Below are 14645 nucleotides of genomic sequence, written 5' to 3'. Positions count from 1 at the left end.
TTGACAGCTGCCTCTGTGTGGCTGCTGTCATGTGTCCACCCACTCAGCAGACATTTATAGCAGACGCTGCCAGGCACTGAGGTACCAGAATGAGTGGGTGTGGCTGCAGCAACGTGCACAGAGTGCTTTGCAAACTTAGAAGAGGGAACAGCAAACGGCCTGACAGGGCGGAAGGGGTGAGGGGTTGGGGAGGCTCCCTGGAGGAGGAGGCACTGGAGATGACTTGGGAATGTCAGATGAACTTATAGTGAGGGCCCAATCCAGACACAGAGTCTAAAAAGGCCAGGAGGTGAGCGGGAAAGCCATGGCATCAAGGAGAAGGACCAGGAAAGGCAGGCATGGCCAGGGTGCCAGGTGCAGGGAGAGCTCCAGCGAGCTGGGGGCAGAGGTACGGCTGTTGGGCTTGGCAAGAAGAGGGAGCCCCAGAGGAGTGAGGTCAGTGGGTCTATAGGGAGGTGGAAGCCAGACTGCCTAGCAGGGAGGGCATGCCAGCGTTGTTCCGCCCAGGGTCTGGCTCCCTGGGCCCCTGCCCGCTGCTGCTGTCTGCCCCACCCTCTCCCAAAGCGCCCACATCCTCCTGGCGCTAGCGTCTCCCTGCTGTGGATGCCTGCACACCCTCCTGCCTAGGCCTCTCCCACAGCCACAGACTCGGTATCTCATCCTCTTCCCCTAGATGGCCCCAGGCACCCTAGACCCCACTGGTCTGTAACAAATGGGTCCTTGGTCTCCCCCTCCAGGCTTTCTCCTTCTCTCCCTAACTCAGGACAGGGATCACTCACCCAGTCCCCCAGGCCAGAAACCTGGTGTCATCCCTGGTTCTTGTTTTGAGACGGAGTCTCGCTCTGTCGCCCAGGCTGGAGTGCAGTGGTGCAATCTCGACTCACTGCAAGCTCGGCTTCCCAGGCTCAAGTGGGAGGTTCACTTGATTATCTTACCTCAGCCTCCCGAGTAGCTGGGATTACAGGCACCTGCCATCATGCCCAGCTAACTTTTGTAGAGCTGGGGTTTCACCGTGTTGGCCAGGCGATCTTGAACTCGCGACCTCAGGTGATCCGCCCGTCTCGGCCTCCCAAAGTGCTGGGATTACAGGCGTGAGCCACCGCACCCGGCCCCTTAGTTCTTTTTTCTCTTTGTCCCCCTCCTCCAGCCAGTGGATCTTGCCACAGTACTTAGCAGCTTCCCCTCAGTCTTTCCCCGTAGCCACTGCTGCAGGCGTGAGCCACTGCACTTGCCCCTCCTTACCCTTTAAAGCTCAGCCGAGCGTCATTTCTAGAAGACGCCTCCTGGTGCTCCCTACCCCTCAGACTGGATGAGCTGTCCCTTTGTGGGGCTCTCAGAACCCCCAGGCACACACCTGCTACTCTCGGACCCCACGGAATTGTGAGTCTTTGCTAAGGAGTGTGTTCCTCCGCCAGGCCTGAGATCCTTCCAGATCCTGCAGAGCAGCGTACCCAGATAATAGCTGAATGTGTAGCATGGGACACGCTGTTCAGGAGCGCAGCCCTGAAGTTCTTTTTTTTTTTTTTTTTTTTTTTTTTTTGAGGCGGAGTGTAGCTCTGTCGCCCAGGCTGGAGTGCAGTGGCCGGATCTCAGCTCACTGCAAGCTCCGCCTCCCGGGTTCACGCCATTCTCCGGCCTCAGCCTCCCGAGTAGCTGGGACTACAGGCGCCCGCCACCTCGCCCGGCTGGTTTTTTTTTTTTTGTATTTTTTAGTAGAGACGGGGTTTCACCGTGTGAACCAGGATGGTCTCGATCTCCTGACCTCGTGATCCGCCCGTCTCGGCCTCCCAAAGTGCTGGGATTACAGGCTTGAGCCACCGCGCCCGGCCCAGCCCTGAAGTTCTAGAAAGAAAAAGAAGGGCCACTAACGGGAGGTGTAGCATTGAGGTTGCTGGGAGACCTGAGCAGGAGTTTTAGGCTGGAGTGAGGCTCGGAGACTGCGGTCCCTCGCCCAGCCGGAGGGTAAGGGTGGAGTCTGGCCCCCTCCTCTGCGGTGAGGAATGTGCGGTGGGAGGAATAAGGGCCAGGCCGAATCAGGGGCTGTTGCTTGCGTCACTAGCCGGGGGAGTGGGGAACTCGCTGCTGGGGTCAGCAGCTTTAGCCCAGCTCGGGCCAGCCTTCCATGCCTCTCGGCTCGCCAGGTCGCTACCCAGTTCAAGATGAGCCTCCTGCAGCTGGTGGAGATCCTGCAGTCCAAGGAGCCCGCCTACGTCCGCTGCATCAAGCCTAATGATGCCAAACAGCCCGGTAGGCCCCTCCCACGGGGGACTTAGGGGCCGGGCCTCCCCTGCAAGTGACAGACTGTCAGCGCCAGCCCGCTGACCGTGACTCTCCCCCTCCCCCAGGCCGCTTTGATGAGGTGCTGATCCGGCACCAGGTGAAGTACCTGGGGCTGATGGAGAACCTGCGCGTGCGCAGAGCCGGCTTTGCCTATCGCCGCAAATATGAAGCTTTCCTGCAAAGGTAGGGGCAGGTCCGGCTTGGTGCCGGGGAAGGGGAGCGGGAGGGTAGGAGCCCCTAGGTCCCATGAGGGCAGACAGGGGTTCTCGGCCCCATTTTAGAAATGCGGACGCGGACGCCCTGGGCTGCTGGGGGACTCGTGCTAGGAACCTTTGGTGCTGCAGACCTGACATCAAGCTGGGTGGACAGAACAACCGGCTCCCCTGGCCGTGCTCTCCGGGAGCGCCCGCTCCGGGGTACAGGAGGCCTACGTCCACGTACCGGGCATCAGGGGCAGGCGGTAGCAAGCCTTGTAGGGCAGCTTCCAAGCGGCTCAGAAAGGGTGGAGCGGCTTTGTGGTTCTTCTGAGTCAGGGGTCTGGGGGGCCAAACGGTGTGAATTTCATCTCTGCCACTTCCTAGTTACTTGGCCTTAGGTAGATGAGAACGGTTTCCTCATGTTTAAAATGGGGGCAGTGACCGAGTGAGCCTCCTGCGAGCTGTGAACAAGTCAATGGGAGCACCCAGCGGGTGCCCAGAGCAGGCTGCTAACTGGGGTGGGTGGGGACCGCGTGCATTCCTGCCCCTCCTATCCCCAGGTACAAGTCACTGTGCCCAGAGACGTGGCCCACATGGGCAGGACGGCCGCAGGATGGAGTGTCTGTGCTGGTCCGACACCTGGGCTACAAGCCAGAAGAGTACAAGATGGGCAGGTGAGTAGTGCCCATGCCAGGTGCCTGCGGGGAATAGGGGTGGCAACCCCAGGCTGATCACTGCTGCTTTCCCAGGACCAAGATCTTCATCCGCTTCCCCAAGACCCTGTTTGCCACAGAGGATGCCCTGGAGGTCCGGCGGCAGAGCCTAGGTGAGAGAGAAGCCCACCTTTCCTGCCGCACGGAGTCTGTTCCGGGAAGCAGGGAAGTCACTCCCTTGGGCTTCTTCTCCAGGGAGTCCACCCCTCCCTACCAGCTCCAGCCCCACACCCAGCTCCAGGGAGTCCATCTCCAGGGAGTCCACTAGTTGACTTGGAACCCCCTCCCTACCAGCTCCAGCCTCACGCCCGCCATCACACCCACTGCCCCCCCTTCTCCGGGCAGTCCCCACATTCATTCTCCACGAGTCTCCTGCTCGCTGGCTCCTTCAGCCACTCTCCCATTCATGCCACTCATGGAGCGCAGACAGCACCAGGCTCCCAGCTGGCTCCCCGCGTTCTGGCCAATTGCCTTTCTTTCCCAACTGCAGCCACAAAGATCCAAGCTGCCTGGAGGGGCTTTCACTGGCGGCAGAAATTCCTCCGGGTGAAGCGATCAGGTTCGTGGGCCCTGGGTTTTCAGGAGGGGCGGGGTCTGGGGCCAGGGGGGGCCACCATGGTAAGAAGATAGAGGTCAGCCATCTGTGGTCTCCACGACAGCCATCTGCATCCAGTCGTGGTGGCGTGGAACGCTGGGCCGGAGGAAGGCAACCAAGAGGAAGTGGGCAGCACAGACCATCCGGCGGTGAGCACCAGGGTGCCTTGTGGGGGCTGCAGAGCAGGGCGTGTGGGGGGTTCACCATCAGCCTCCTCACCCCCAACCCTGTCTGGCCCCCGACCCCAGGCTCATCCGAGGCTTCATCCTGCGCCACGCCCCCCGTTGCCCCGAGAACGCCTTCTTCCTGGACCATGTGCGCACCTCTTTTTTGCTAAACCTGCGGCGGCAGCTGCCCCGGAATGTCCTGGACACCTCCTGGCCCACACCCCCACCTGCCCTGCGTGAGGTCTGTGGGCACCCCCTGCCAAGTTAGGGACCATCAAAGTACACAGCAGAAGGGTCTGATTTCTTGGGGCCAAAGGATCGGTCAGGGAGGGGCTTATGGAAGGCCCAGACCAGAGCTGGGCAGTGAAAAGTAAGGTTTCTCTTTTTTTTTTTTTGAGATGGAGTCTCACACTGTCGCCCAGGGAGTGGTGCGATCTTGGCTCACTGCAACCTCTTGCCTCCCGGGTTCAAGCGATTCTCCTGCCTCAGCCTCCCGAGTAGCTGGGATTACAGGCACCTGCCACTACGTCCAGCTAATTTTTTTATTTTTAGTAGAGACAAGGTTTCACCATGTTGGCCTGGTTGGTCTTGAACTCCTGACCTCAGGTGATCCACCCACCTCAGCCTCCCGAAGTGCTGGGATTACAGGCGTGAGCCACCGCGCCATGCTGAGTAAGGTCTCTTGACTCAGGAGTGGAAGCGTTGTCCAGATGGAGGGGGCTTTGCTTATCCAAAGGCTGGGGTAACACGTGTTCGATGTCTTCAGAGGGAAGGGCCCAGGGTGTCCAGGAGCTCTGACCTCACTCTTCCCTTCAGGCCTCAGAGCTTCTGCGGGAGCTGTGCATAAAGAACATGGTGTGGAAATACTGCCGGAGTATCAGCCCTGAGTGGAAGCAGCAGGTACGGAGAGTGGTGCTGGGTGAGGATGAGGAAGTGGAGTCAGGGAACCGCAGGCATTCCTCAGAGAGTGTCGGCCTAGAGGGGCATTTACCCTGGTCTACCGTATTTACCCCGCCTACTGTATTTACCCCGGTCTATTCTTTTTTTTTTTTTTTTTTTTGAGACGGAGTCTTGCTCTGTAGCCCGGGCTGGAGTGCAGTGGCCGGATCTCAGCTCACTGCAAGCTCCGCCTCCCGGGTTCACGCCATTCTCCTGCCTCAGCCTCCGGAGTAGCTGGGACTACAGGCGCCCGCCACCTCGCCCGGCTAGTTTTTTTGTATTTTTAGTAGAGACGGGGTTTCACCGTGTTAGCCAGGATGGTCTCGATCTCCTGACCTCGTGATCCGCCCGTCTCGGCCTCCCTAAGTGCTGGGATTACAGGCTTGAGCCACCGCGCCCGGCCTTACCCCGGTCTATTCTATTTACCCCAGTCTACCGTATTTACCCCGGTCTACTCTACCCCGTCTATCGTATTTACCCCGGTCTACCGTATTTACCCTGCCTTCCTTATTTATCTGGGCTTATCGTATTTACTCTGCCTACCGTATTATCTCGGCCTACCGTATTTACCGCGTCTGTCGTATTTACTCTGATCTACCGTATTTATCCTGCCTACCGTATTTACCTCAGCCTACCGTATTTACCCCGTCTATCGTATTTACCCCGTCTACCGTATTTACCCCCGTCTACCGTATTTACCCCCGTCTACCGTATTTACCCTGTCTACCGTATTTACCTCGTCTATCGTATTTACCTCGTCTATCGTATTTACCTTGTCTATCGTATTTACCTCGGTTTACCATATTTACCCCGCCTACCGTATTTACCCCTGTCTGCCGTATTTACCCCTGTCTGCCGTATTTACCCCTGTCTGCTGTCGTTTTTTCGGTCTATTGTATTTACCCCAGTCTACTGTCGACCTCAGTTGGATGCCAGGCCCTGCTGGGCCTTTTGTAGGAAGTGGACGCTGGAGTACATTTGGGGTGGCCAATAGGGTTCACCTCGCGGGCCAACTGCCCTTGATTGGTAGAGACTGTTCAGAACCCTGTGTTGAAAAGTCTGCGTCTTCACTTGGATGGATTGGTGATGTCTGTCCTCTTTACAGGCATTGGTTGATGTGCCGTGTTTTTGCCAACTCAGTACTGGATGATTCTAAAACACCCACCCAGCATAGATAACCTCCAGTAACCTTGAGTATTAGTGATCTGCTACTTAGAAGACCCCAAGCTGGAGCTGAGTCTCAGGGCCACCAGGGCCTGATGGGGTGGGGAAACATTTCCAAGGCCAGTTTCAAAACCCGGCAGTGCCTTCATGACACCGCTGGGGAGTGTTTGGTGGCGGCAGAGGGTCAGGAAGTGGGGGGTTGATGGGAGTGTGGGGGGCAGGGCTCAACCTCCTGGTGCTGAGCCAGAGAGGGACCAGCAAGCAGGTGAGGGAGGCTGTCTCAGGTCCTAAGGCTGGCTCTGCCCCCCAAGATGGTACCCCCCACCATGACACTCTCCTCACCCCCCTTGTCTCCTTAGCTGCAGCAGAAGGCCGTGGCTAGTGAGATCTTCAAGGGCAAGAAGGATAATTACCCTCAGAGTGTGCCCAGACTCTTCATTAGCACTCGGCTTGGTGAGCCCTTGACTTTCCAGCACTCAGACCTTTCGTCATTGTCCTGGTCCCCTGTTGCCTCCTCTGACCTCCCTCCCTGCCATCTGGGTTGCAGGTGCAGACGAGATCAGCTCCCGAGTGCTTCAGGCCCTGGGCTCTGAGCCCATTCAGGTAAGACCCTGCCCTCAACCCTGAGTCCATCTGAGCCCATTCAGGTAAGAGCCTGCCTGCAGCCCTGAGTCTGGCAGTGCGGTTCTGCTACCCAGGAGCTGGAGGCAGGTCAGGGTACAGGCGGAGCCTTGGGAGCTTCTCCCCAAGCCCCTTCAGCCTGGCCTCTGTCCCCAGTATGCTGTGCCTGTCGTGAAATATGACCGCAAGGGCTACAAGCCTCGCTCCCGGCAGCTGCTGCTTACGCCCAACGCCGTGGTCATCGTGGAGGATGCCAAAGTTAAGCAGAGGATTGATTACGCCAACCTGACCGGTCAGCCAGAGTCCAGGGCTGCAGGGGGAGGGCCCCTGCTTTGACACTTGACCTCTGACCTTTGCCCTCTCCCTTCAGGAATCTCTGTCAGTAGCCTGAGCGACAGTCTGTTTGTGCTTCATGTACAGCGTGAGGACAATAAGCAAAAGGTGCCCTTTCATGGATGGGGAGAGATGGATGGGGAGGTGGGGGGTAGATGGGGTGGTGGGGGGGATGGGGAGGTGGGGGTGGATGAGGAGGTGGGGGTGGATGGGGAGGTGGGGGGATGGATGGGATGAGGGGGTTGGGGGGATTGGGGGTGAATGGGGTGCTGGACGGGGAGGAGTTGGGGGTTGGATGGGGGCAGGGGGTGGATAGGGAGTGAGGAGTGGATGGGGAGGTGAGGCAGAGGGTCCTCGAGTTCTGGCCAGGGCCTGATCCCTCCTTCCTGGCCCCCCAGGGAGATGTGGTGCTGCAGAGTGACCATGTGATTGAAACGCTGACCAAGACAGCCATCAGTGCCGACCGCGTGAACAACGTCAACATCAACCAGGGCAGGTGAGAGGCAGGCCGGGAGTGGTGAGGGGGCTGTGTGGGCACCCGGGGACAGGGCGGGGGGTGGTGAGGGGGCTGTGTGGACACCCGGGGACAGGGCGGGGGGTGGAGAGGGGGCTGTGTGGGCACCCGGGGACAGGGCGGGGGGTGGTGAGGGGGCTGTGTGGGCACCCGGGGACAGGGCGGGGGGTGGAGAGGGGGCTTTGTGGCACCCGGGGACAGGGCGGGGGGTGGAGAGGGGGCTGTGTGGACACCCGGGGACAGGGCGGGGGGTGGAGAGGAGGCTGTGTGGGCATCCAGGAACAGAGCGGGGGCCCACCTTAGAGTTGGGGGTCTGTCTCCATGGAAAAACCCTCACCCACCCCGTTCCCCCAGCATCACGTTTGCAGGGGGCCCTGGCAGGGATGGTACCATTGACTTCACCCCCGGCTCGGAGCTGCTCATCACCAAGGCCAAGAACGGGCACCTGGCTGTGGTGAGTGGGGTCTGCTTTCCCGCTCATGGCCTGGCTGTGATAGCTAAGCCTTCCTTGGCTGTGCTGGGCAGAGCCCAGGCACCTCACCATGGGCCTTAATCCAGAGGCCATCATACCACCTTTTCCATCCACTGGCCCACCCATGAGGGCGGGAGAGAGGGGCCGTTCGCGCCCCTCAGTGCAGGAAGTTGTAAAGGTGGCAGTGCGGGGCCCACGCCTGTGATCCCAGCACTGTGGGAGGCCGAGGCGGGCGGATCACCTGAGGTCAGGAGTTCGAGACCAGCCTGGCCAACATGGTGAAACCCAGTCTCTACTAAAAATACAAAAATTAGCTGGGCATGGTGGTAGATGCCTGTAATACCAGCTAGTAGTGGGGGCTGAGGCAGGAGAATTGCTTGAACCCAGGAGGTGGAGATTGCAGTGAGCCGAGATCATGCCACTGCATTCCAGCCTGGGGAACAGAGTGAGACTCCATCTTAAAAAAAAAAAAAAAAGGCCGGGCGCGGTGGCTCACGCCTGTAATCCCAGCACTTTGGGAGGCCGAGGCGGGCGGATCACAAGGTCAGGAGATCGAGACCATGGTGAAACCCCGTCTCTACTAAAAAATAGAAAAAAATTAGCCGGGCGAGGTGGCGGGCGCCTGTAGTCCCAGCTACTCGGGAGGCTGAGGCAGGAGAATGGCGTGAACCCGGGAGGCGGAGCTTGCAGTGAGCCGAGATTGCGCCACTGCACTCCAGCCTGGGCGACAGAGCGAGACTCCGTCTCAAAAAAAAAAAAAAAAAAAGGGCCAGGCGTGGTGGCTCACACCTGTGATCCCAGCACTTTGGGAGGCCAAGGCAGGCAGATCACCTGAGATTGGGAGTTCGAAACCAGCCTGACCAACATGGAGAAACCCCGTCTCTACTAAAAATACAAAATTAGCAGGGCGTGGTGACGCATGCCTGTAATCCCAGCTACTCAGGAGGCTGAGGCAGGAGAGACACTTGAACCCGCGAGGTGGAGGTTGCGTTGAGCTGAGATTGCGCCACTGCACTCCAGGCTGGGCAACAAGAGCAAAACTCCGTCTCAAAAAATATATATACATACAAAAAAGTTAGCCAGGTGTGGTGGCGGGCACCTGTACTCCCAGTTGCTCGGGAGCCTGAGGTGGGAGGATCGCTTGAGGCCAGGAGGCTGAGGCTCCAGTGAGACCTAAGATCTCACCGCTGCATTCCAGCCCGGGTGACAAAATGAGACCCTGTCTCAAAAAAAAAAAAAAGGGCAGCACGGTAATGCAGGGAAGATATGGGATGATTGGGAGGTGCCAGGAGGGAGGAGAGGCTCACCCTGGCCAGGGTGGTGGGCATTCCTCTGGGAGTCAGGTCCAAGTCTCCAGGATGGAGACCACTGGGCCCCCACCACTCCTGCCTGCATCAAACCCATGAAGCGCTGGGGCTGGGTGTGGCGGCTCACGCCTGTAATCCCAACCCTTAGGGAAGCAGAGGTGGGAGGATAGCTTGAGCCCAGGAGTTCAAGACCAGCCTGGGCAATGCAGCGAGACCCCATTCTCCATAAAAAGGATAAAAAAGCCTGAGTGCCGGGGCCCCCCATCTCCCTCTCACCACTGGGGTGTCTCTCTGCCCCGCAGGTCGTTCCCAGAGTGCCGGGGCCCCCCGTCTCCCCCTCACCACTTGGGTGTCTCTGCCCCCAACCTGGGGCCCCCGTCTCCCCCTCACCACTGGGGTGTCTCTCTGCCCCGCAGGTCGCTCCCAGGCTGAATTCCCGGTGATAGAGGCGCTCACTGGACTCCCAGCTCCCAGCGCTTTGCTTCTCTCCTCCCCTCCCAATTACCAAAGACTCGAACTTCCAGACGGGGACCCAGGAAGCCCCCCTGCCGTCTCCCACCTCCTGCCCATCCCTCTCTTGAGGGAGCAGCAGGGGCCAGGAGCTACCCCAGGAGTGGGCCAGGCCGGGCCACAGCAATAGCAAAGCCAGGGCCAGAGCGAGCCATGCCAGCCCTACTGCCGATGCCAAATGTTTGAGAGAAGGGAACTTTTGCTGAGGTTTTCTCTGAGGTTTCTTTTCGATGCTTTATAGGAAACTATTTTTTAAAAAAAGCCATTTCCCACCCGAGGACACACTGGGTGTGTTTTCCCTGACCCCAGCAGGGCGAGGAATGTAGCCGAGAGGTGGGGGGGGCTGGGCTCTGGTGCCCTCTTCGCTGGCCAGGCCACCTCTCCTGATTCCCTTGGCACCTTGTCTGTCTACCTGTCTCCCTGCCTGCCCATCTGCACCTTTTGCAGCCCACTCTGACTTCCATCTGCGGGCTGAGACCACACGTGCCTGCCCTCTTCTTCCTGCCTTAAGAATGTCCTTTTAGGCCGGGCGCGGTGGCTCACACCTGTAACCCCAGCACTCTGGGAGGCCAAGGTGGGCTGATCACCTGAGGTTAGGAGTTCGAGACCAGCCTGATCTACATGAAGAAACTCCGTCTCTAGTAAAAATACAAAATTAGCTGGGCGTGGTGGTGCACGCCTGTAATCCCAGCTACTCGGGAGGCTGAGGCAGGAGAAATCACTTGAACCGGGGAAATGGAGGTTGCAGTGAGCCAAGATTACACCATTGCACTCCAGCCTGGGCAACAAAGTGAGACTCCGTCTCAAAAAAAGAAGAAAAAGGATGCCCTTTTCCTGTCCTCATCATCGCAGTCTGAGGCCGTGCTGGAGTGGGGAAGGACGTATTAGGCCATAGAAGTTGGAAGACTGGGAGATCATCCATCTCAGCCCCTTGATGTTAGAGCAGAAGACGGACGCCCAAACAGGAGAAGGCACTTGCCCGCAGTCATTCGGCAGGTTGCCACAAAACCAGGACGGCAGCCCTTCCTCAGCGTGCCTCACTGCCACTCCCAGGGACCGGGAGCCCCACAAAACCCAGTCATGTCTTGACAGCAGATCTGGCTCCTTGACCAGCAATCAGCCCTGGGGGCCGCCAGGTGGGAAGAGCGCCTCTGCCTGAGTCCAGGCCGTAGGATGACAGACAGCTTGCCTGCACACTTGGGCCCCACTCAAGGATGTAGGGTCTTTTCTGGCCCCTGACCCCTCCCTGGCATGGGAGCACGGGGAAGGGCTGGCCTTGGGGGGAGTGGCAGGGGCACCACCTCTTTCTGCTGCTTCTCCCCACCCCTACCCTCAAGGGCCTGGGGGCTGCCCAGCTGCCTCTGTGCCCTTCTGGGGGTCTCAGCCCACTGCTGACACTTCTGCAATCCAGAGAAACACTAAATAAAGCAATATGTGTTTGCCAACGTGGTCTCCTTGTCAGTATTAGGAAACGAAGAGGGCCCCTGGGAGGCAACCAAGGGTCTCATGTTGCAGGTTGTTTTTGAGATGGTCTCGCTCTTGTCACCCAGGCTGGAGTGCGGTGGCACAATTTTGGCTGACTGCAACCTCCGCCTCCCGGGTTCAAGTGATTCTCCTGCCTCAGCCTCCTGAGTAGCTGGGACTACAGGTGCGCGCCACCACACACGGCTAATTTTTGTATTTTTTTTTTTTTTTTTTTTTTTGAGACGGAGTCTCGCTGTGTCACCCAGGCTGGAGTGCAGTGGCGCGATCTCGGCTCACTGCAAGCTCCGCCTCCCGGGTTTACGCCATTCTCCTGCCTCAGCCTCCGAGTAGCTGGGACTACAGGCGCCCGCCACCACGCCCGGCTAGTTTTTTGTATTTTTAGTAGAGACGGGGTTTCACCATGTTAGCCAGGATGGTCTCGATCTCCTGACCTCGTGATCCACCCGCCTCGGCCTCCCAAAGTGCTGGGATTACAGGCTTGAGCCACCGCGCCAGGCCAATTTTTGTATTTTTAGTAGAGTCGTGGTTTCACCATGTTGGCCAGGCTTGTCTTGAACTCCTGACCTCAGGTGATCCACTCACCTCGGCCTCCCAAAGTGCTGGGATGACAGGCGTGAGCCACCGTGCCCGGCCACCTCTCGTTCAAATTCTGTTGCAAGTGACAAACCCAGTCCAAACTGGCTTGGGCCAAAACAAATGGCATTTATGAGCATTAGCACCTTAGTCCCAAGGTAGGGCTGCTTCCAGGTGCTCACACACGGTCAGGAATGTGTCTGGAGCCATCACCTGGCTCAACCTTCCTCTACGGTGGCTTCTTTCCCAAGCAGACTCTCACCTGGAGGTGGGGTGGCAGCAACAGCCACCCACAGAGGCACCCACAGCTCCAGGTTTTCATTCTGTCAGTTCAGCACTGGAGGCAGAGAGAGGAAGTGCTGGCCCGGCGCCGTGGCTCACGCCTGTAATCCCAGCACTTTGGGAGGCTGAGGCGGGCGGATCGCGAGGTCAGGAGATCGAGACCATCCTGGCTAACACGGTGAAACCCTGTCTCTACCAAAAATACAAAAAACTAGCCGGGCGCGGTGGCGGGCACCTGTAGTCCCAGATACTCGGGAGGCTGAGGCAGGAGAATGGTGTGAACCCGGGAGGCGGAGCTTGCAATGAGCCGAGATCTCGCCACTGCACTGCAGCCTGGGCGACAGAGCGAGACTATCTCAAAAAAAAAAAAAAAAAAGAAAGAGAAAGTGCCTCTTTCCCAAAATGTGAAAGTCTCAGAGTGGATTCTCAGTGCAGCAACTTGAATGAGGTATCCACCCTGACCCAGTCACTGTAGCGAGGGAGAGGAGTAGATTCTGATTCGTCAGGCCTGGATCAGGTGCCTGCCCTGGAGACAGAGCTACGTGAACCACACCGGAAACCACAGGACCAAGAGTGGGAGGAGATGACTCCCCAAAATGAAATCAGTGTTGCCTCCACAAGAAAGAGAATGAGTGGGCCGGGTGCGGTGGCTCACACCTGTAGTCCCAGCACTTTGGGAGGCCGAGGCGGGTGGATCACCTGAGGTCAGGAGTTCAAGACCAGCCTGGCCAACATGGTGAAACCCCGTCTCTACTAAAAATACAAAATTAGCCAGGTGTGGTGGCGGGCGCCTGTAATCCCAGCTGCTCAAGAGGCTGAGGCAGGAGAATCCCTTAAACCCGGAAGGCAGAGGTTGCAGTGAGCCGAGATTATGCCACTGTCCTCCAGCCTGGGCGACAGAGCAAGACTCCGTCTCAAAAAAAAAAAAAAAAAGGAACGAGAGCTTCAAGCTGCCGCCGCGGAGCTCATCAGCAGATGGCTGTGAGTTTTTCTAAGAGGGCGGCGGGCTGTGGGTGGAGGGAACGGTGCACGTGGGGCTTAGAGACAAGAACAGGTTTAGCCCCGGGGTCAGCCCAGCTGCTTGAGGAGCTTTGATTTGTAACCCAGGGTGGAGGTTCTCAAACAATGAAGATACCACGCAACGTGTGATATTTTGGGCTTGACACGATCCTGTATGCACACCTAAATTTTGATGCCTCTTCCCTCGATTAATTTTCCCGAGGAAAAATGAAAGCACTACAAGTATTCGTTTGCTTTATCTGCAGTAACAGTGGCTCCGAGAAGCAGATAGATAAGATAGGTATTAAGTGCAATTACATGCTTTATAACTGGGTTGACATTCCTTTCTCTAGCAAACCAGAATGCATGTGAGAGTGACATCGCAGACATTACACAGGCATCCACCTTTTTTTTTTTTTGTGACAGAGTCTCTGTCGCCCAGGCTGGAGTGCAGTGGCGTGATCTCAACATCCCAAAGTGATGGGATGACAGGCGTGAGCCACTGTGCCCAGCCCATTCTGACCTTTCTTTTTATTTATTTATTTATTTATTTATTTAATTTTTTTTTTTTTTTTTTGAGACAGAGTCTCGCTCTGTCACCCAGGCTGGAGTGCAGTGGCCGGATCTCAGCTCACTGCAAGCTCTGCCTCCCGGGTTTACGCCATTCTCCTGCCTCAGCGTCCCGAGTAGCTGGGACTACAGGCGCCCGCCACCTTGCCCGGCTAGTTTTTTGTATTTTCTAGTAGAGACGGGGTTTCACCGTGTTAGCCAGGGTGGTCTCAATCTGCTGACCTCGTGATCCACCTGTCTCGGCCTCCCAAAGTGCTGGGATTACAGACTTGAGCCACCATGCCCGGCCTATTTATTTTTTTTAGATGGAGTCTCACTCTGTCACCCAGGCTGGAGTGCAGTGGCGCAATCTCGGCTCACTGCAAGCTCCGCCTCCCGGGTTCACCCATTCTCCTGCCTCAGCCTCCCTAGTAGCTGGGACTACAGGCGCCTGCCACCACGCCCAGCTAATTTTTTGTATTTTTAGTAGAGACGGGGTTTCACCGTGTTAGCCAGGATGGTCTCGATCTCCTGACCTCGTGATCCACCCACCTCAGCCTCCTAAAGTGCTGGGATTACAGGCATGAGCCACTGTGTCCGGCCTACTCTGACCTTTGGAGAGGTTACCAGGACTGGTTTGTGCCCTCAGCTCACATCCTGAGGGAAGTCCAGTGACCTCCAGGAAATATCTGCCAGTTGTGGGAAGCTAATCCTGGCTCTAGAAAAGAGCTTCCGCCAGTTCTCCATTCATCTTTCCTTCATTCAACCAGGCGCTTTGGGAGGCCAAGGTGGGTGGATCATTTGAGGTCAGGAGTTCGGCACCAACCTGGCCTCCTGAGGCAGGAGAATCGCTTGAACCCAGGAGGCGGAGGTTGTAGCGAGCTGAGATCATGCCACTGCACTCCATCCTGGGCAACAGAGCAAGACTCCAGTCTCAAAAAACAA

At 57.6% G+C, this 14645-nt stretch overlaps 1 protein-coding gene across 7 annotated transcripts in view; it reads left to right on the top strand.

The window, feature by feature from the left end:
* The window catches only part of MYO1C (myosin IC), a 31182-nt gene extending 19925 nt beyond the window's left edge, over positions 1-11257 (top strand). For all 7 annotated transcript variants that reach the window (XM_037987515.2, XM_037987518.2, XM_073023854.1 and 4 more), the window contains exons 18-32: positions 2142-2247; positions 2346-2463; positions 3038-3151; positions 3227-3303; positions 3681-3749; positions 3850-3934; positions 4034-4193; positions 4769-4852; positions 6415-6508; positions 6603-6658; positions 6833-6968; positions 7047-7117; positions 7408-7505; positions 7878-7977; positions 9719-11257. In XM_037987515.2, the coding sequence (XP_037843443.1) occupies positions 2142-2247; positions 2346-2463; positions 3038-3151; positions 3227-3303; positions 3681-3749; positions 3850-3934; positions 4034-4193; positions 4769-4852; positions 6415-6508; positions 6603-6658; positions 6833-6968; positions 7047-7117; positions 7408-7505; positions 7878-7977; positions 9719-9745 (1395 nt within the window). In that variant the 3' untranslated portion in view covers positions 9746-11257. The remainder of the gene's footprint in view (positions 1-2141; positions 2248-2345; positions 2464-3037; positions 3152-3226; positions 3304-3680; positions 3750-3849; positions 3935-4033; positions 4194-4768; positions 4853-6414; positions 6509-6602; positions 6659-6832; positions 6969-7046; positions 7118-7407; positions 7506-7877; positions 7978-9718) is intronic.
* Positions 11258-14645: the final 3388 nt, after the last annotated feature.

The sequence above is a fragment of the Chlorocebus sabaeus genome, chromosome 16 (assembly GCF_047675955.1).
Source record: "Chlorocebus sabaeus isolate Y175 chromosome 16, mChlSab1.0.hap1, whole genome shotgun sequence".
Classification (NCBI taxonomy): domain Eukaryota; kingdom Metazoa; phylum Chordata; class Mammalia; order Primates; family Cercopithecidae; genus Chlorocebus; species Chlorocebus sabaeus.
Note: the sequence above shows the minus strand (reverse complement) of the source record. Positions and strands in the feature narration are given on the sequence as shown.